General features: G+C 39.3%; 1 protein-coding gene across 3 annotated transcripts in view; it reads left to right on the top strand.

Annotated features, from left to right (window-relative positions):
* The window catches only part of rgl1 (ral guanine nucleotide dissociation stimulator-like 1), a 205,178-nt gene that overhangs the window by 61,186 nt on the left and 122,670 nt on the right, over window positions 1–21,322 (top strand). For 2 of the 3 annotated variants that reach the window (XM_052011793.1, XM_052011789.1), the window contains exon 1: window positions 2,719–3,040. The exons of the other annotated variant lie outside the window; for it this stretch is intronic. In XM_052011793.1, the coding sequence (XP_051867753.1) occupies window positions 3,020–3,040 (21 nt within the window). In that variant the 5' untranslated portion in view covers window positions 2,719–3,019. Of the gene's footprint in view, window positions 1–2,718; window positions 3,041–21,322 lie in introns of those variants that run through there. 3 annotated transcript variants of the gene reach the window in all.

Genomic DNA, 21,322 nt, shown 5'->3' with positions numbered 1-21,322 from the left:
TATATGCCCAAACCTCAGGATGAGCATTTTGTCTCTGCCACTGGGGCATATAGGAGAAGAATACCTATTTGTTCAAGGATTTGATACTTTGTTCATACTTGTGTTGCTCCTGTATGGGGGTAAAATTTTATGAATGAGATGTGATGCACTGAGTAAAAGCTGTGGGGTGCAGGAAAAGACATCTGTTCTTCACCCATCCAGGTATCTTCTAAAATACTTATTGCTCTGCTGGCATTAGTTGGAAATTTTGCAGGGAGCCTACTAAAGCAAATTATAAACCTTTATCTTTGCCAAATTTTCTGTACTATTTAACTAATTTTGTGTCCTATCATTGCCATGTCACAAAGCAATAAGTGAAGTCTAGAGCACAATGTTTACATAGTCCATCTGGTGGAAAGTTATGCAATTTTTAACCACAAAAATGGCAACCTTGGGCTTGGGAATAGTGAAATTTTGCATCTAATTTCATTGTCAAATACATGTGCAAGGTTCGGGCTTGGTATTCTGGCAGTAGTTTGCTCATTAAATTTAAAAAAGACTTTAAGTTTGATTATGGATTTTTTGTGAGCTCCTGGGGAGCTTGAATGTCTGTACACCATGTGCTGAATGCATTAGGCAGCGCATGCACAGGAAGTGCCTCGGCTGGAGCAGCCCTTTGTGATATAGCAGAGGACGAAGTGTTCCAGCTGGCAAATGGTGGTAATTAGTCCATTAGAGTGCGAAAGGAGGATGACTGGTGTGGCTGAGAAAAGCCCTCTGCCAGTGTAATTTGCTCCGCTGTGTGATCAGAGGGAAGTGCACTTCAGTAATCTTTCAGTGCATTTTTATCTGGGTTAAGCCATTGAGATTTGTCAACATTAAAATGTGCTGAGACAGAGTCTTGAGGTTTGAGATCAGCGTGAAACTGATACAGCAGTATTATAATAACTGAAGCAAACTTCACGCACACTTTGCCTGCAGGCAACTGTCATTTGGGAAATGTTAATAAATATTCTGCTCTTAATACCCAATTTGGAAAAAATACTTAACTCTGTCTGGTTTCCATTTCTTGGCAGAACTAAGGGTGTCTGCGAAGACTGCAAATGGTAGTTTGCTTTCTCTTTCCTCTATTTTGACTTGTTTTAATCATTTGTTCTACCACCAGAGAAAATTAATGCTTGCTATTTGGCCATCCTTGTTTCATAAAGTGAAACTGTTGTGACTCTGACTAGCCACTGGCTTTACCTGTACTGATTTGAGTGCATTCCTTCTGCAGCATTGCCAGTGTAAATATTGAATGAAGGGGTGGGACTGCCTCAATCCCTCCCTTGCCTGCCCTCCTCTTCTAGAATAGAAAAATCAATCCACTTTGGAAACAACATCTTCAGTTTAATTTCTGCAAGTGGAGTTTAATTTGATGCCGTTTTAATTTTGTGTTGTGAACTACTTTGTCCATACAGGTTTTATCAACCTCCTCCATTTCTTGAACTGTCAACAATTGTCATGTTAACAGCACAATAAACCTGTATGCATTTGCAATACAGCTGCTATTTAAACAAAACATCAGCCAGACCGATATTAACATAACAGCAAAACGGGCCAGAAATCTGAAACAAAAACAATGTAGAGGAATACTTGGGTGGCAGCTGTGGAGAGAGACAATTAATATTTCTAGGCAATGACAACATACCAAAGAGAACTACTTGTAATCTCTCCACAGATACTGCCTGACGATTGGCAGCAATTTGGTCTTGTATCACAAGACCTTGAGATTAAGGGCACTGGATTTTAAGTACGTCTGTGGTCCTTTCAGGTATTGCATTCAGCTCACCAGTAGTCATAACTTTGATGCAATAGAATGCCACCACTGGCCCTTTGAGTGAATATTTACTTCATGTTGTCATTCTGCTTCAACCATGGTGGTAAACAATTTGAAGGCAAAGTTGCATGGTATTTTTGGCTTTATTTGCAGTGATTAAATTTAGAATTGCCAGTTTTGATACCATCTTTAAAAAGGAGGGATTCCCTCTGATTTGGCTAAGGGTGCAGACACCAAGCTAGATATCTCTATTGAATTGCATTATCCTACCAAGACATGGAGAATCTTGAAATTGAGGAGCCCCTGAAGGTTGCAGTCAGTCTGTTTTAAAATGTTTCAATATTAATCCAAGAGCTCAGAAATGGGGCTTCAGTTGGTTCTCAAAGAACAATCCTATCTGTTTCATTCTCCTACTCCTTTCCATAGCCTTTCAGTCTCTCCTTTTGGGTGTTTATTTTAACTTATTATAATGTATATGTACTTAAACTTTGTGCAAGCATGACAGTGCACAAGGAACATTGGAGATGGAAATCAGAACCATAAATGGAGACACAAAATCACCTTTTATATACTGAACTTTTCAGCAAAATTACAAATTTAGACTTCCCAAAAATGACACGGACACTTAGGAATATTTTCCTATTTAAATTTTTCTCACTTTCCCTTGTAATTTGTAATAGGATTCTGAGATTTTGGCTTGTGAACTTTGGACACCTTCATTTTTATTTTGAAGTCCATTGAAGATTTACTTCTTGGCTTGAGGATTACTTGGATGTCTTGAGTAGAGCTATAGCAACAAAGAAGTACTTGTGTTAAATCAGAAGGCTGTTCAAAATATGAAGTAGTTGTTTGGCACTGCAGAGTTGGTTTTTTTTTTCCCCTTCAAAGCAGGAGTCACACAGTCTGTGTGGGAGCACGATGCAGATTAAACCAGCTCAGCAGTTCACTTCCGTCAATTGTTTCTGAACATCTCCTAGTTAAGATCGGAAAGGGAATTTCATCCTTTCTGGAACTTCACTGTGTCATAATCCAGTAACGGGCATTGTGGAGCAGACTGCATGCTTTAATTTACTTTGCGATCCCAGGGAGAATTTGGTTTAAACAAGGAGACTGAACTATCTGATGGATTCTGACTGCATCTGTAAGATGACGTGCACAAAATCAGCTATACTTGCTTCTCACTATGGTTTGTGAGGCAAATGCAAATTATGTTCCAAAACAATGGCATATTTTCCTCTGTTGGTGAGTATAGATTAATGGAGATGTACAGTGTTATTTATAACTATTGAAATGGGCAATGCATTTTGAAAGCTTAAATTTTGCATAATCACTTTGCGTTTTTACTTGTATATGTTCTCTTTTAATTGGGCACATGCTTTTCGGAAAAGGATTTATGCCAAACCTTAGTGTCAGTAAGAAGGTATTGTGAAGCTTCCTTATTTAACTGATGTGACTGAAGCAAAGTGAAGTTGAAAGTGTCATATCTGGATCCAGATCGGGTTGGTGGTTCCAACCTATTGGTCAATTAGCTGTCAGTGCCCAGTTACTGACAGTATTTGAAAATATAGATGCAAACTTGAGTAATGGAGTGCAAGTTTTTATTTATTTCATTGTCATCTAACATTTTGTGGGATGTAATTAACTTGTGCTGAGGTATTCAGTGACTCAGAGCAAGTTCAAATTGGTATCATATGGTTGGTATATATAGTTTTATCAGAACTCCTGAGATTTGATGGGAGTGTATATCATTAGCAGATTGACTCTGACTCTTGCATGATTTGCACTGATATACATCTGAAGCTTCCATTTTTTTGTCCTTCCTCAAACTCAGCAATGCAGAACAGGAGTTGCTTTATAATCCCACACTCAATGTCACTGGTTCCCTTGATTGAAAGTGTGCAAAAGGGCCATCTGATGTCCATCTTGTTAACAAGTTGCTGTCACCCTGAAAGAAAATACTTAAAATCTGAAATTGGTGTGGATTTTTCTGCCATTGGCCTATTTCTTAAAGGGGTCCCAGACTTGATAGCAGCTTTAGCACAGTATTTAGGGCCTCTGCTATTATTCTCTTGTGTTTTCTACTTGCAACTAGGTGCCTGAAAATTTGTTTTCAGGAGATGTGTAGAAGTTTGTATATTGGGACTGTTTTTAAACAATCTCTGACGTGCATACAACTGGCTCGATTTGTTGAAATTGATGCCACAGCAGTTGTATGGCCTGAATAGCAAGTTGATAACAAAACCACATCAAGTAAGACTGGTTATGGGGTATGTTGAAAAATGATGAACACAGTTAATCTTTTCAGTTATTAACTTTTGGCTTGGGCATCCTGCCCATGAATGAGATTACTATTTGGTTTCTTTTAGGAACCTGGAGTTTGAACTGACGTTAGTTTCATTGGCTGATGACTATTATTCCAAGTCCGACCCAGGGACCTCAAGCTGCCAATTGGTCTTCAATACTGGAGACTAATCTTCTGTCCCTGCCCACACCCTACAATTAAGTGTTCCATGGGATGGTTTAAAAACAAAAGTCCAGAGTTTGTTGTTTAGGCAAGTGATGGTCATGTGCTTGTGTCCTGCAAACTGAACCAGGACTAGTTTGTGCTGTGTTATTTCCTGTGTAATGGCTTTTAAAATGCAAATGTCAATCACCAGTAGGATATCTCCTGACAGCTTTTGAGTGTCTGATCCTCCTGTGAATAAATGCCAGTGTTCTGATTTGTGGCACGATTTTGTTTTTAAACCCTCTAGTCAGTGGAGGAATGAACTTGTTTAATGCAGCTTCAGTCTGCTGAGGCTGACCTACAACAGGGCTATTATGCATTTCCCCAGATCATCACAATTTGTGTGACTGCAGATTTTACAAAAGGCTTGATGACATGCCATCCTTAATGGGCTGGATTGTGCTTGATCTTGCCCACTCAGCTCCTCCCATCCCCAGCTCCCTATTGGTTGCGCTCCATGGCCCATTGACAGTTTGACCATCATTGCTGACATCAGGCAGTCAAAGACCATCAATGCACTTAAATACCTCCTGATCATAGATGGATTAAAACAGTTTCAAATAATTAAAATTATCTTAGTGATATTTTTTAATTTTTAAAGTGGTTAAAATTAAAGTTCAAAAACAAGGGGGGTGGGAGGTGTTGGTAAAGAAACATCTGCTACATTTACCTTGAATCCAGGTTAGTGTCACACAAATGAGTGCAATGCTGTATATGCCTGCCGTGGCTGGTATAAAGCTGAGGGGCTGGATGCAAAGCGCATCCAGCCCCTTGGCTCGGCATGACTGTCCTCCACCCAGGATTCTGCTCAGTCCAGTGAGAAGTAGAGTACAGCAGTATCTGATCTCCAGTGCCCTTCTGACTTGCGTCTCAATCTATTGATGTGGTATTTGGGAATGTCCTGACCTGCAGGCCATAGTTGGCCAACAGTTCCCTCCAATAAAAGACCTGTTAGTACCTCCAATCTGTCCCAACACTACTTGGGCAGTTCCAGTTTTGGATCCTACCTCTAACATGCTGGGTTTTGAGCACCTGGTCAGTCCGTTTTGTGGTAAATGTTTATTGATGCTTCATTGGAGTTGGAGGGTTATTAACGTATTAATTTTGTCAAAACTTCTTTCTCTTGTTGAAGTATAGGAAATCTGCACTTCCCCCTATGTAATATAGAGCATAGAGAGATTTTTTTTCCATTGATAGTAAATACCATTGTTTATATGTGAACCAGTAGTTAAAGTACAGCAAATGTGTAGGCAAAAAAGCAAGTGATAATTTCAAATAATCAAAGCCTTTTGGAATGATTCTTGATGAATGTGCTTGGTGACAACCATGTTTTTGGTTTTGGGAATCTGATCATGTGTTACCATTGTTTTTCAAGTTTGTGTAGTTGGGGAAAATAGTTAATTTTGTCCAGAAATGCAACAGTTAATATGCAAAATGTATAGCAGTGTGGTGGATTTGATGCTGGCATAGATTGAGATCTGTGCCAAAAGGAAGTCTACAAAGATTGAGCAGCCTTGGTGGCATTGATTTTTGCCCAGTCAAATGTAACTTGAACTGGAGCCCTCTGTATGGTTTGTTTGGCATCTCAAAGTGAAGTCAGAAACTGGCCTGTAAACATGGGGAGCAATGCACACAATGCTGGAGGAAGTCAGCAGGTTTGGCAGCATCTAGGGAGGGAAATGAACAGCCAACGTTTCTGGTGGAGACCCTTCAAGACTCCTGAGGGAAGATTGGGGAAAATTAAGACCCAAAGATGTAGAAGGTATAGGTAATGAGTTTCTCCTTTTACAGGAATTGAAAGTTAGAACATGAAATAGTTTCTGATAATTTGTCTGTCCATACCTTGACTGATTTGTTTTCTCTTCAAAACAAGTTTTCTCTTACTGTTTAATGTTTCAAATTAGTTCTACCATTTACTCTACCAGCATTTTCTTGCAATTTTATCATTGTCTAATAGACCTGGTGTGAGAGGTGATTGAATGTTAAGATGAGGGGCTTGGGATGGTGTTAAGAAGCTCTTTATAGTTGGCATCTTAATAGCTTGAGATACACAATTGGATGTAGTGGGGTGCCACCATTGCTACCAGTCTCCACCCCTAAACTGCTTCTGCTTCCACTTTAATCTTTCTCCCATTCTTGTTTATAGCATGCTGCTTCTGTGTCTTACACCAGAGACCTGTTGAAATCGTTTTTGCACTGCCAAGCTGCTGGTAGAAGTATGGGCATAATCTGTTTTTTTCGTATGTTACTGACAGTAATGCATTGCTCTGAATGTGTTAAATCTTTTTGTTTTTGTGTGCTGTGACTTGGTAATGGGTTTATACAAGATAAATGGCAAATTACACTTATTGGCTAACATTAATCCACTGTTAGCTGTCATTTGGCTACAGATCTGTCTCTGAGCATCACTTGTCAGCTGTTCTAGGCCATTTATCCTTGGCAGGATGCTGTTCTTTCTTTGGACTGTGAGTGGTGCTCTTCTCATGCAATGATGGGGATTGCAGGGGAGTTGGAATGGTTCTTAAAAAAAATCTGATGCAACATTTTTTGACTTCTAATTTGTGCTTTGCTACTTCGATCTTTTAAGCTATTGAAACCAGTGTTTTTTTTTTGTCCTCTTCATAAATGAACTGTTGGTTGCCTTTTGTCTTATCACTGAATGTCTTAAACTACAAAATGAAAGATTGGTCAGGAATCTGCCTTTACAAGAGAGTCAGATTATCAGGAAGCCCTTATCTTGAGCACTTGTGTAAACACGTGTTCTCTCTCTCTGGCAGTTGGGTCCCAAATAACGTGTATAATTTACCCATTGGCAGATAAATCTCCACAGGTTTCTGCTGATGTTGTGTGCTTAACAACTAGGTGTGTGTGAGCAGTTGCTTCCTTATTCTCCCTTCCCCTCTTGAGGATAACTGTGCAACTTCTCCACGGAAACTTAACTCTCCAATACAAGACCATTCCTAGGTTCCAACCAGATCACTTTCCTAAAACTCTGCCTCTTAGGAGCTTTCAACCAATTAATGCCAATTAAACACATTTTTCAATATGCAGTACAATTTTCAATTATAATTTTGAAGTTGGTCCATTTTCAGTAATGGTATGCCTGGAAGTTGTGTGTAAGCTACTAGGCTCTAGATTTATAATGCACATAATGAGGTCTGAAGACCTCCAAGTTTAGCAGGGTCAAAACATCTATTCCTTGCATCAAAATAAAATTACATTACAAGTATAAGACACTTGGGCAGCTGCTTTCTTGTTCCAGTAAGAAGCTCAGCATTTTTCCCATTCCTCTTGTTGGCCATCTATCCTTGGAACATACAAGGCCATGTTGCTCTCTGACCCATTCCAAGATGTGCACATTTGCTCATCTTGGAATGGGTCAGAGAGCAACATGGCTTTGTATAGGTGATGCTCCCTTCTAAAAGTCAGCAAATTTAAAATTCTGCAATCACTACTGCCTTGGGCTCCAAGAGAACAAATGAGCTGTGAGGAAGGTTCAATGCTGCTCTTGTAGGTGATGGAAGTGGCTGCAACTGTGCCCAAGCTGTCAGCTATTGAATAGATAGCTCCTAGAAGTTGAGGCAACGTGCTCAACAAATCAAGTTCATCAGATGTGGAGGCTCTTGATGTTATGATTTTGCATGAGAGTACTATTTGAGGAAAAACTGCAGATGCTAGAAATCTGAAACAAAATCCTGGAAACGCCTGGCAGCATCTGTGGAGAAATATATTAATGTTTCAAGTCTGTCATGCAGACAGAAACAAGCCCCAGGGTGGTGGATATATGGAACAAGCTGCCAGAGGAAGTGGTGGAGATGGGTACAATTACAACATTTAAATGGGTACATTTTGCCCTTCGGACCCCTTTTTAATTTTTTTCCCTCACTTTAAAACTTTGCCCTCTAGTTTTAGAGACTCCTACCCTGGAACAAGGACTGTGTGACCATTCACCTTGTGCTCCTCATGATTTTGTATACCCCAAGGTCACCCCTTGATTGCCTTCACTCCAAGTCCAGGACACTTTAGTTCTGACAGTTCACAACAAACTGTTTCTCCTTCCACAGATGCTGCATGACTGATTTGTTTTTTTTGTATGCTTAATTGAAACTGTAAATAAGATGGCAAAACAGAATTCTTATCTACAGTCAGGAACTTGTGTAAATTGAATAAGAGATATGCTAGTTATTTCCTGGCATTGCCCATAAGATTACAAACACCCAGGTAAGAACAGTTCTTGGGTTGGGCTTTGGTAGGTACATTGTGATTTATTGCAAGAGAATTCTGCCAGATGCTTTTAATTTTGTACTGTATGTACAATGACCCACAAAGTATTGCAGTGATATTCTCTCAACGTTGTTTATGCTTGGATTTGAGAGAGAATCATCAGTGTGCCAAGAAATTCATAGTTTGTCATATCAAAATCTTTGTATTCTGCATTCTCGGGAACATAGTTCCCAATGCAAGGAGAGTGTGAGGCATTTCTTGTCTGAAGCACTAGTATAAAGCCCCAATGGGAATTTAACTTCTTCCTGAAGAGCAGAACTGCAATTTTATGCACAACTTTCAGGCAACAGCTTGGCTATGCAGTGATCAGACACCTTTGAGTCCTCCTAATGTGATGGGTGTGACTGGCTGGCTGATCTTCAGCTCCATTCTGATCGCCCTTTAATTCATGTGGTAATTTTTATAATGGGTGGTTGAAACAACCTGTTTATTTAAAGACAATTAGTTTTGCAATCCTCCATGTGCTTTGTTTTGAAGCTTTCCCCACTTAACTGGAGGGAACAGGTTCCAAGCTAAGAACCATAGTTTTCAATACACTGAGAATATTGCTTTTTGTTGCATGGAACCCAATTGAGTTTTAAATAGCATGCTAAACATAATTGCTGCTTGAATAATGGACTATCCTTGATTATTTTAAATCTTTTGAAGTAGTTGAAGTTTTATTTGATGTTTCAGTTGCTATTTATTCTCGCATGAATATTCTAATCATTATTTCATGCTTGGCAAAATGTTTAAAATATGATATTAAAATTGTCCCTGCCTATCCTAGTTTGATATCACTGCTGTTGGACATCTAGGATTTCAGAACTAAAAGCAACAACATTCAGAGAAGGTAAGGGCATCTTTGGGGATGGCTTTATTGGAGGTCAGTGAAGTTCTCTTCACTGTCTGCAAAAAAAAGCCATGAAATGGTGTTCTCCCCTAAATGTGCAAATAAATTCTTTGCTCAATAATCATTAAAAATTTATGCTAATTGATTTATCAGCAGAACCAAAACACATTAAACTGGTCAATTATACTGCTTCCAGCCTTAAACAGTAATATGCTTGGCAACTGGAGTATTTCCAAAATTCAATACTGCAGATGCTTAAAACCAGCAAAGGGAGGAGGGTGGAAATAGTCCAAGGAGCAGGTGGGGTCATTAGTCCAGAAGCGACCTTGATACCAGATGTCATTTGGCTTGCTGACAATTACCCATATTTTAGTTCCTGATCTAACGAGTAACAATACAAGTATTTACATTCTGTAAATTTTAAAAGTAATTCAAGTGTTTAATATTTGTTATCAATATCTATTCAAAAAAAATCCAAGTTTCTCTTAGTCACCTGTTTGACTTTGCAGTTCTGGACTTGGGTCAAAAGGTGCGCTTTGATCACTGCTGTAAAGGTTTTAATGCAATATTATTGCAAAAGATTTGTATAAGGTTTAACATTTTGACTATTTAAAATTTATTATGCAAAATTTCCTAAATGCTGTATGAAGTTTTAAAGCTTGTTATACCACTTCAAATATGGTTCAATTTATTGCCCCAAATTTCTTGAAATTAAGGAATAGATTTGAAATGTACTGTAGGAATTGATGCAATGTAAGGCACCTGACTGTGAGAAAGTATCACTAGATCGGCAATGCAAATAACAAAAATTTAGTTTAACTTGCCAGTATTAATCATTCAATAATGACTGTCAGTGAAATCTCATGCAAACTGCTTTTCTTATGGTGTCTTGTCTGTAAGAGCTCTGCAGAGATGTGTTGATTATATCTCTGCAGTAGCACAATCTATTGTATTGCATGACATGTTTTCCCACCACTGACACTTCCCTAACCCAACATCTCCTTTTTGCATCATAATTGAGCATTGTTTTTGGATGGGATACCAATCTGGGGGAATTGTAGTCAGGCTATTTGGGAATCTTATCCTGATTTGCATGGGTCATCCCATTGCCATGAAAACCAACATCCCCATTCAATGAAATATTGGAAGGATCTGTAATGTTCATAGTTGAAAACTAACCAGTTAACCCCCAAATTTTCTTTGAATGCAGTTGAGTGTTGATTAGGTATTCCTAAATTCATTCAGTTGTAGGACAGATTGAGAATTAGACAGCAGTGGAACTCTTAAAAGGAACCTGTTCTTGAGAGCTTCTAAAACTTTCTTCCAGTATTTGAAGTGAAGGCTTGTTACAACTGTGTAAGGCTTTGATATCATACATGGATTATTGTTGTTTCATTCAATGGATTTTGAACTATTTAATTACTTTAGCATCAATCCAATACCATTGGCATGCTCTTATCTTTGTCATACTGTGTGTGTGTCTAATATATTGTTTTTCTTCCTGGTTTGCTGCCTGTTTGAAAATTTTCAATGTGATTAGTTGCTTGGGCAGTTTGAGATTACTGTACCTGGTTGCCAATCATTACCTCAGACCAAATCCTGACAGCAACTACTTTACAAGGGGCAAGTACATGCTACAGATTGCTGGGTTCTTGTGAGCAACTTCAAGGTCAACAAGCAGAAGCTATCTGTGGTTTGGGAAAGGGGGGACATAAGTCCTATTTTCCTGTACGATGCCTTTAAACTGATCATGGAGTACTGCCTTAACAGATTTAATGCACCTCTTAGTATTGAGGGAATGTGGTTTGCAGATATTAATCACTGTGACGGGCTTGCTTTGACACAGATGTGCTCAAGAGCAAGGTCTTGTATTGTGAAGCAAGGTTTAGTGAAAATCCCCAGGCAGTTAAACCACTGAAATTTTCTGTACAAGTGCTGGCTGTTTTTAAAAAGGAAAAATCCCAAATGTAACATGCAACCATTAGTGAATATTAAAGCATTAATCTTAGTTTGGAATTGTAGTTTTCCGCTTAAACCACCCACATTGAAAAAGCAGGCTTATTTTAAAATGTAGCTGGATGAGATTTGAGACAAATGAAATACCTTCAGGTTTTTGGTAATGTGCCAATTGGAAATTAGTTTCTTTGCTTGAACTGGTGGGGGTGGAGAAATGTCTGCTTGGTCTTTGGAATGGATGAGGTAAACTTTCAAACCACCAGGTCCACATGAGATTGGTGCCCCCAATAGTAGGCTTTGCCGGGATTGTACAGAAGTGGGCCATTCAGCCCAACAGGTTTACGCCACTGCTGCTCCTCGCCACAGTTAAAGGTGGCATGGTCACTTAATTGTTCCTTCCTAGAACTCACTTTGCCAATCTGTTACATGAATAGGCACTCCCAGGATAGAAACATGCCTGGAGTTTCCTAATCCTCCAATTTGCATCTGCAATATTGTGCAAGTTTTTTCAATCTGATGTGCATCTAATTATTAGTCTTGGCCCAACTGGTCTCCTTCCCCTTCTTCCCCCTCTTCCCCCCCCACCTAACTCTGTTCTGCACAAAGATTGTTAACTTGAGACCCAAGATTTGAGCACGTGATCCAGGCTGTCTGTTCGAGAACTGCAGGAAGAATGTTGACATTCTTTGCATGTGACATGGCACTGAGATCCCACAGATAACAGCAATACTCGGCTGCCATGGGAGTTGTACGTTAGCCCTCTGGAAACGTCATTGAAACCAATGAGCTGGTCCATTGTGGGGTCATGCTTTGATAGCGACTGCTTTTTGAAATGGTGTCATTGATTTTGAGGTTGTTAATTTTCAAAATACATCAGTCCTTTGATCCTGATCTGACCAATTAAAATGATGAATAGTAGTCAAAGGAATATTTCAGCATTCACTACCGAGTCTGGTCCAATCCTTTTGATCAACTGGCTTTCAACCAAGTCTTCTATCAAATGTAATTGTGGGCATACAAAATGACAATTTGTAATAACTCATACTGATCTGCTTTACAACTGATGCCTGCATTCAGACATAGAATTTGACTGATGGAGATAATGAGGGTGAACTCTTGCTGTGTTTTTGATACCTTCTACATTACGTATCCTTGATCAGCAGCATGCACTGTGCACTACCTAGTGTTTTGACTCTGAAATGGATCTCCTAAATATCTCTGCACCTCCATTTTCATTTTTTTTAGGACCCTGACCATGATTTTTGCCATCTCTCCTAATGTTACAAGCCTTTTTCTTTATGGGCATTATTTGCCTCTGAATCGCAAACTTTTTAAAAATTTAAAACTAATTAGCAGTTAGCGTGACACTATTACAGCGCCAGCGATCAGGGTTCGATTCCCGTTGCTGTCTGTAAGGAGTTTGTACATTCTCCCATGTCTGCGTGGGTTTCCTCCGGGTGCTGTGGTTTCCTCCCACATTGCAAAGATGTACGGGTAGGTTAACTTGGGTTTAAAATGGGCAGCGCGGACTCGTTGGGCCGGAAGGGCCTGTTACCACGCTGTAAATAAGATTTTAATCGTAAATTGCTTTTCTCTTCTATCCAGCGCTCTTGGTACTCTGTCTGAGATCAGCTGAAAACAAAGTTTAATGCCTAACTGGTCCTTCAGGTTAAACCATTTGCTAATTGATCAAGAGGAATTGCTAGTGAGACTAAAATTATTGGGCAAGAGTACTTTAAAAGAAGTTGGAGTTGTTTTAAAAATGGGCAACTCCCAATCTAAGGCTGTCATTTGCAATCGTATCCAACTAGTCAGTGGTCTTGAATAGTGAAGGCTTATGTTATCTTTTTGTATCACCTCCTTTTATAAACTGGGCAAATGTTTATTACACCTTGAGGGTGGTTGGAAATGTGCACAAGTTACTTCAAGATGTTCAAATGGTCAAATGTTCCAGGGGCTAGTGCAACAGTGACCCCCCCCCCCCCCATCCCAATACTTGCCTGGTGATTAGGATTGTACTAGATTAATGGGGAGCCACCAGAAATCCCTAGTTGAGAAACTGGAACTTGTGCCAATAATTTGATAATTTTGCTAAAGTATGATTGGACAACAAAGTGCTTTTTTGTTTACTAAGTTGGGGAGCATCTGAAAGGTTTTTTGACCTGATATGTTAAATGTCTGTTTCTACAGATGCTCTCTGGGATATTGACAACAATTTGTTTGTATTTCAGCTTTTTTGATTGTTGTTCAAGTGTCTGATGTAATGACAATGTTGCAATAGCTTAAAAACATTAAAAAATAGTGTATTAGAAAGATTGTGAAATACTGCATGGTATTCAAACAGTCTTCCACAGTTTCGAATTCACATTAATAAAAAAATGTAGGTCACGTTAATACTTAAATGCAGAATGGATTTGGCGTTTAGAATGGCAGGACTGACTTGTGTGACTGAGGATATCTTTCATTTACTTCAATGATCATGTACAATCTATTGTGTGGAATGCTATTTGACCCAACAGTCCATATCATGGAGCACTTTTAAGCCACAAATGAATACTATTATGCAAGCATGTCACATTCTTCCAATCTGACTGTTTTGTATTGCTGAAGGCAGATGGGTTTGAGCCAAATTTCAGCAGATGTTTTTTATTAAATAATCTCTGGTATTGTAATTCTTCCAGACTGCAAGAATATGCATCTGCCACATAACTCCAGCTTTCCACATGGACATTTGGGATTCTTTTGGCCTCTTTTTTTCCCCCTGAATTCATTAAGTAATCACAATGCAAGTGAAACTTGTGTTACCCGCTATGAAGAACAGCAATTGTTTTTGGGTTTCATCTTGCTGAAATTTGAGCTACCTCATGTAGACTGATGGGACCCGAACATTTGGTTGTAATATGATTTTGCTGGATAATGGTTTAAGATCATAATTGTTGATGGGGTGTTACAGAGAAGAAAATTGTCCATGTAGTTAAAGCTTTGGTTATTTTTGTCCTACAGTCTTTTATTTTTGCTGAACTGTCTGAATTAATGCCAGTTGGAAATCCATTAAGTGGCACTTGCATATTCTGTTTCTCATTTCAAAAACAAATTTTATATTTCAGACCAAAACATAAGAGTTAAGGACCACTGCATGTGGGTCAGGTGCTGAATCTGACCTTTAAACTAGATTGGTTGCTATGGCAAATGGATTCTTCAGAGTCCAGCTAGAGCTGGAAGAGTACATCTTTTGAAAGTATAATCTGTTGTATTGCTCGGTTCATGCTTTGGTTGACTTCTGAATTTTTTTGTGCTACAAACTTATTCCTTTTGCATGTGTGTAAAGACACTTATACATGCAGCAGCACAGACTACTATCACTGAAACTTGACACAGTAACAAATTTGCTGCTTACCAAAATCATGTTTTCCCAAAAACATTAGTGGAATATTCCATGCTAACCACAATGATTGCCATGACTGATAACAAACCTGTAGCACTATCTGAGGATTTGCTGCACATAAACTCTGAAAGCAAAGGTCTAAGGGTGGAGATGGAACAAGTGAGAACCAACACTGGTCTGATGGATTGAGCTGCATGTTCATAACTTGCAGAAGAACTCTTGACAAGTACAAAGTCAGTAGGCCCAAGCAGGCAGTTCTTAAGCCCAGAACAGTGGGCAAAATTCCCACCACCTTTTTAGCTGTACCATCTTTAACAACTTTTTTAATAATATGGTAAACTTGCAGCAAGATGCTTAACAGGACCCTAATCAAATAGCAAGATGGAGCCTAATTGCATACAAGGATGTCAGAGCAGATTAAAACCTTGATCAAAGTTGGCTGTAAAGGGCAGAGAAGTCTGGGGAGGGAACTTGTGCTTCAGGCCTTGTTAGCCAAAGGAGCAGCACTTTTAAATGTGGTAATGAATTGAAGGACTAGTTAGAGCACATGCAAGAGGATAATTGCTGTGGGAGATGACATGGGGAATGATGAGTCTGTGAAAGAAGGTCAAGACCAAGAGATTTGAAATTGAAGCATTGTTTAAAACCAGTGTAGATCAGCACCAAGGTGACAGGTTAAAGTTAGGACAGAGCCAGCAGAGCTCTGGAGGACCTCTGGTCTGTAGAAAGTACAACCAGCAAAATTGGGTTGAGATGCCTTAGAATGGAGGCGAGTGAAGACATGGATGGAGGCGGCAGTTAAAGCAGAGCAGGGCAATGGAAAGGAGGTAGAAAATAGCCAGTTCTAGTAACCTTTTTGATTCTGAGTCAAAGACTTAACTTGGAGTCTAATAATTCACCAAGGCTGTGAAAAGCTTAGATCTGTTTGGTACTGTGGCCACAGATTATTTTTGTGATGGAAACCAATGTTGATCATTCCATGTTCCCAATAATTGGAGGAAAGTTCTCTAAATGCAGTACTAAATGTCATAGCCTGACAATTTGGAGACAGTGGTGATGAGGTGGATGTCATCGGTACAGATGAGAAAGATGCAGTGCTTTTGGGTGATGAAGGTGACAACATGCAAAAGAGGAATGAGTGGAAACGAGAACTCCCCAGGGGAATCATTGGGTGTGTTAGTGGGGACAAGGAACTGTCATTGCTGCTAGTTCTCTGGTTACAATAGGATGGGTAAATGGAATCTGGTGAGTACAGCCCCACCCAGATAGACAGTGAAGAGGTTAAAGACTGTAGTTGGGTGAAGAAGGGCAATAGCTTACCTGTAATGCAATCACACAAGATGACATCAGTGACTTTAACTGGAGCAGTGGAAGTAAATAAACCCAAGGAGGTCTGTGTGAAATGGCCCCCAATCTGGAAATCCTGACATCTGGGGAATTTGTGCTACAGCTTGAGCTGTATGCCTTCAGAGATTTGGGTGCAAAAGTCTTTGTGAACCTTGAACCCAAAATTAACACAACCTTGGCCTGTTGCAATGATCATGGTTACTGTGAGATTAGTTAGACAATTGAATAGTTAGATTATGGTCCGACTTGTGTAAATGTTGCACTTCACTATTTGTACATTAAGGTGAACTAGCCATCAAGTATTTCTTATGTCATATTAGTGATCTGGAAATCCTTTCAACACTGAGTATCTACTAAAAATGATCTTGGTAGACACCTTTTTATGGAGCAGATGCTTGTCATTGCTCTTAAACCTTTTCAATGGTTAGTTCTTTTGGATAAGATACTTATTCGTCACATGTACATCAAAACAATGAAATACATCTGTGTAGTGTTCCGGGGGCAGTCCACAAGTGCACAAGTGTCACCACGCTTCCAGCACCAACATAGCATGCCCACAACTTTCTAACCTGTATGTCTTTGGAATGTTGGAGGAAGCCAGAGCACCCGGAGGAAACCCCCACAGTCATGGGGAGAATGTACAAACTCCTTGCAGACTGTGACTGGAATTGAACCTGGGTCACTAAGTGCTGTAATAGTGTTGTGCTAACCACTACACTACTGTGTGAGTGCTTGTTTTCCTTTTTCTCATAACTTGTACATGAACACACTCAGTTTTATAAATTCAATACAGACAAATGTTCAAGAAATCAAGGTCTTGGGTCAACAATTTCTATCTAAGAACTATACTGTCAAGATGATTTGATCCATTTTATGGCCTCTTATGCTTTCTCTGGTGCTTGTTGTCATTTTCTCAGGCAGGTTCAGTGTAATAAATTGATCAATAATTTTAACTTTGCATTGAACCCACACTTTGAAAGATGTAGAGTGCTTTACCTCACCTATTCCCACTTCATCCATAAATGACCAATCAGATTTTCTACATTTTGGTTTTATAAAGGGATCCAAATCTTAAATGAAGAGATTAATTTCCCTTGCTGTTCAACGGGACTATTCAATCCTGTTATGATAGAACACCACTTGTGTTAGTTATCCTGTTGATAAGCTGTACATAAGTTTGAGAAAATCGGAAAATAATAGTCAAGGCCTTCATGAAGTTGTTAAATGTGCATGTCCAATTGTCTGATCTACCCAAGGATACATGTGAATTGTGTATCAAAAAAAAATCAGTGTAATTTAAAGGAAAGGAAACTTTTCATTTGGTGAGCATTCTCCCAGTTTCTGCCCGTGAAACATGCTGTGATAATCTTGAGACCAATTTAGTAAACAAAATTTAATTTGTCCCGTGTAAAGCAGCAAACTCTTACTTTGGCAGAACTGTGGCTTTCGATTGGGAGTGTTTTTGCTAAGGAGCAGTCAGTATGAGGACAGTGAAGAGCACTAGCAGTTAATATTTGTATCCAATAAGACTTGAGTTCTAAGTTGACATGAAGCTTAATTTATTGAAGATTTTATTAATTAATTGCTATGCATTGCTTTGGGCTTTAACATGACTTTATTGTGTCATGTTTATTTTCAGCAATAAATTTTAGGTAATTGCCAAGTCAATATGTAGCAAGCATGAAAACTATCTTCTGTCCCACTGGTACTGTACAACTTAATTGTTTTAATGCCTTGGTTCTTTAAGCTTTTGACAAATCAAATGAACCAAATTTATTGAGATTTTTCCCTTACTGAAAAGGTCAGCAATTATTTTAGCTGCCCAATTTTTCAGTTTACCTGAGGCATTTCTGTCCTAATTGTTTGAGTCCACAGTACCATCTGTGTTTTTGTTTTAGTGAGGTTAATGGGGAACCTGGGCCATTGCTCTGTACTGGTCTTCATGTACTGCAAACTGCAGAAAGTGTTGTCCCCTTTAGTGCTATAATGTAATGCATCCTAAACTGGACCTTGGATGTAGGTGGAGTTCTATTAAGTTCTCACATTCACTCACTCTAGCATGGATGCACAATAGCAATGATTTATACCACTTGCAAGATGTGCTGTAGCAACTTGCTAAAACTCCTTAGACAGCACTTTCCAAACTCTCGACCTCCCCCAGCTAGAAGGACAGCAGAAGTATGGGAACACAACCAGCTTGAAGTTGCCCTCCTAGCCATACACCACCCTGATTTGGAAATATATTACTGTTCGTGCACTGTCACTAGGTCAGAATCCTGGAACACTCCACCTAACAGCATTGTGGGTATACCCACACCTCAAGGACTGCAGTAGTTCAAGAAGGCAGCCCTCTACCACCAGGTGCAATTAGGGATGGGCAATTAAATGTTGGTTCATCTGCTAACCCCACATCCTCAATTTAGTTCTGAGACAGCAAAATCAAAGCAGCCACTTGAGAATTGAACTGAGACACAAAATCACAAAGACCAACCTGCTTGACCACTAAGAATCCATTCATTTGAAGTTACTGTCATTTGAGGGAAATTATTTCATTGGATATAATGAATCATGGCTACACAAAGTGAGATTTTGGGCAATTTCTTGCATAATTTCTAATGTAACTGGTTTGATGTTGTAGGTTTAAAAATTGTCATTATCATACAGGTGGTAATAATCACTGTCCTCCAGTCAAGATATCAAGTTCAAAGTGGCTTCAAATTCATGAATAAATGACAAGTGCAGTGCAGTGTAGGATTGTTGCATTGTCAGATATGCTTTTTGTTCTGGGGAAATGAGACAAATCCCATAATGTTGCATAAATATTTGACGGTACTTCTGTTTTGTAGAAAGCATCCTGCCGGACACTATTAGATTTGCCCTTTGGGACCTTGCTCACTAATTGGCGTTCACTTTTCCCAGGTCAAGTTGCAACACTGCATTGAATGCAAACTGTTGTATAAACTTTGAGCAAAGTGCTGTACAGATTGGTTTGTTCTTTTTCGTATTTGCTTGTGGTAATTCTGGGAGCAATGGCTAGTTTGATCCAAAGTCTGCTAATGATCATTAGCTACATATGTGGGATAGAAAGATGGCAGAAAAACTATCTGCTGGAGGAATTGAGTCAAGTAGCATTTGCAGGAGGAAAGGAATTGTCAACATTTCAGGTTGAAACCTTGCATCAGGGCTGAGAGTAGAGAGGTGAGATGGCCAGTATAAAGAGAAGGAGTAGTGACAGGAGTCAGAGGTGATTGGTGGACTGAGGGGTGTAAGATGACAGGCAGGTTGCACCAGGTCCACCAAGAAAACAATCTAGGGGTAGTTTATTTGAAGCAGGAGGATGGCTAAGGAAATGCCTTTGTTTCAGGAATAGTCTATCTTGAGAAAAATTTGCTTAAGGATATCATCAATTTAAAACTAGTTGAAGCAGTTGCACTTGGGACACCCCAGGTGTACCTTGCATCAAGTAAGTATCAGTTTTTTTGGTGACCACTGGCAAACATTTGGATACTGAAAGAATGCATGTGAAATCGAGAGCATTGCATGAATATATCTGGTAGCTCTTCTCAACACGAGACAAGAAATTCTTCAGATGCTGGAATTTGGAGCAATACACAGTGCTGGAGGAACTCAGCAGGTCAGGCAGCATCCATGGAGGGAAATAAACAGTTAATGTTTTGGGCCGAGAACCTTCATTGATTCAACCAGGACCATTCTTGAGCATGTGAATTTTGCATAGTTATTAATAAAACTGATTTTGATTGTTGGAGATGTGCATTTCTGGGTGGATAGAAATCATTTGAGATGAAGGGATATCAAAAGGGACTGCTTCTAAGTTGCTTGTTTTTGCTATATGTGGTCTTCCAGGATTACTTGGCAGACAGCACAAACAATGCACTAGTAAAATACCTGCAAGGAATGTAGCTGGATAAGTTGGCAGAAAGAAGTTGCATGTCAAATGTTGCATGTTTGTTAATTCACTACCAGAGTACAAGTGTAATTGGTTGTTTCAGAACATGTCTGGCTTCACCAAATCAAAGAAGTATGCTCATCTGCTTCCAAGAGGCAACTGTGAGCTTCAGTAGAATGAGATACTTCCTTGGCACAAAACCACCCCCATCAATTTGATACCTCCATGGTCGATGACTGCTTTACAGATTGCGGCCAGGATAGTGTCCTTCTGACTATTCACATCCAGTAATTGTTTTCGGCTGAAATTGACCAGTGAAGGTTTTTTTACCTCTTTTGTTTTCTTGTTCTTTCACTGCTTGTTGTTATATGCACTCTGGATCATCTGACTGTCACAGGAGCCTGCTGCATGCAAGGTTAGCTACTACAGCTATTTCAGAAGCTGCTAAACTGGCTGTAGAGCACTTTGGGACATCCTGAATGTGAAAGTGAGTGTATTGTGTTTTTGCGCGGTCTCTGCCTACGTCTGCATTCTTCACTTAATTAAGTACTGCCCTTTGTAACTTGGCTGCATACCAAATGTTTCTCAATAAAATATCCTGCTCCAATACATGGATCCCACATTGAACTCTGAATGTTTTATGGTCCAACAATTCTTCTTATTGCTTTTCTAATTAACAAAGCTGACACAAAGTTCATGAGTCCATATCATTATTGTCCATTAGAATATGAAACATTCCACTCTTTTTTCTCAAATTTAAAAAAAGAGCAGGGATTAACCATTGTGGGTAAAATCCCACAAAGAAATCCTAAACATGTTTTTAATTTGGTTTCCATAACCTTAAAACAATTTACCTGAATGATACTTCACTACCTGTAAGTGTATTCCACTTCCCCATTGCTTACTGAAGGGGAACTGAGGTCACTAGTCCTCAATTCCTTTAAATTCCACAGGAAGAGATGAAAGAGACATGGAAAAATACTTGGAGGTTTATTGGCACTTTCTGCAGTGCACTTGGATTGCATTGGCACTTAAATTTACCTACAAGAATTTCCAAATTAGTGTTGCATAGAAATTGTAGTTTCATTTCACCCCCCCCCCCCCCCCCCCCCACAGTTATCTACTCAGATCAATTTTCTGGAGTGAAATGCAACAATGACCACTTCCAGGTCACTGGCACATCCTGGCATGAGTCACCCTTGCACATGGGTGAACTTGGACCATATTGTCCAGGGAGTGTGTCAACATGCTCTTTTATACAGTGCTGAACTTACCTTCATTTCACTGCCTTCACCAAAACATTTAAA

The sequence above is a fragment of the Pristis pectinata genome, chromosome 3 (genome assembly GCF_009764475.1).
Source record: "Pristis pectinata isolate sPriPec2 chromosome 3, sPriPec2.1.pri, whole genome shotgun sequence".
NCBI classification, from domain to species: Eukaryota; Metazoa; Chordata; class Chondrichthyes; order Rhinopristiformes; family Pristidae; genus Pristis; species Pristis pectinata.
The sequence above is the reverse complement of the archived record's forward strand: the minus strand, read 5'-3'. Positions and strand labels throughout refer to the sequence as shown.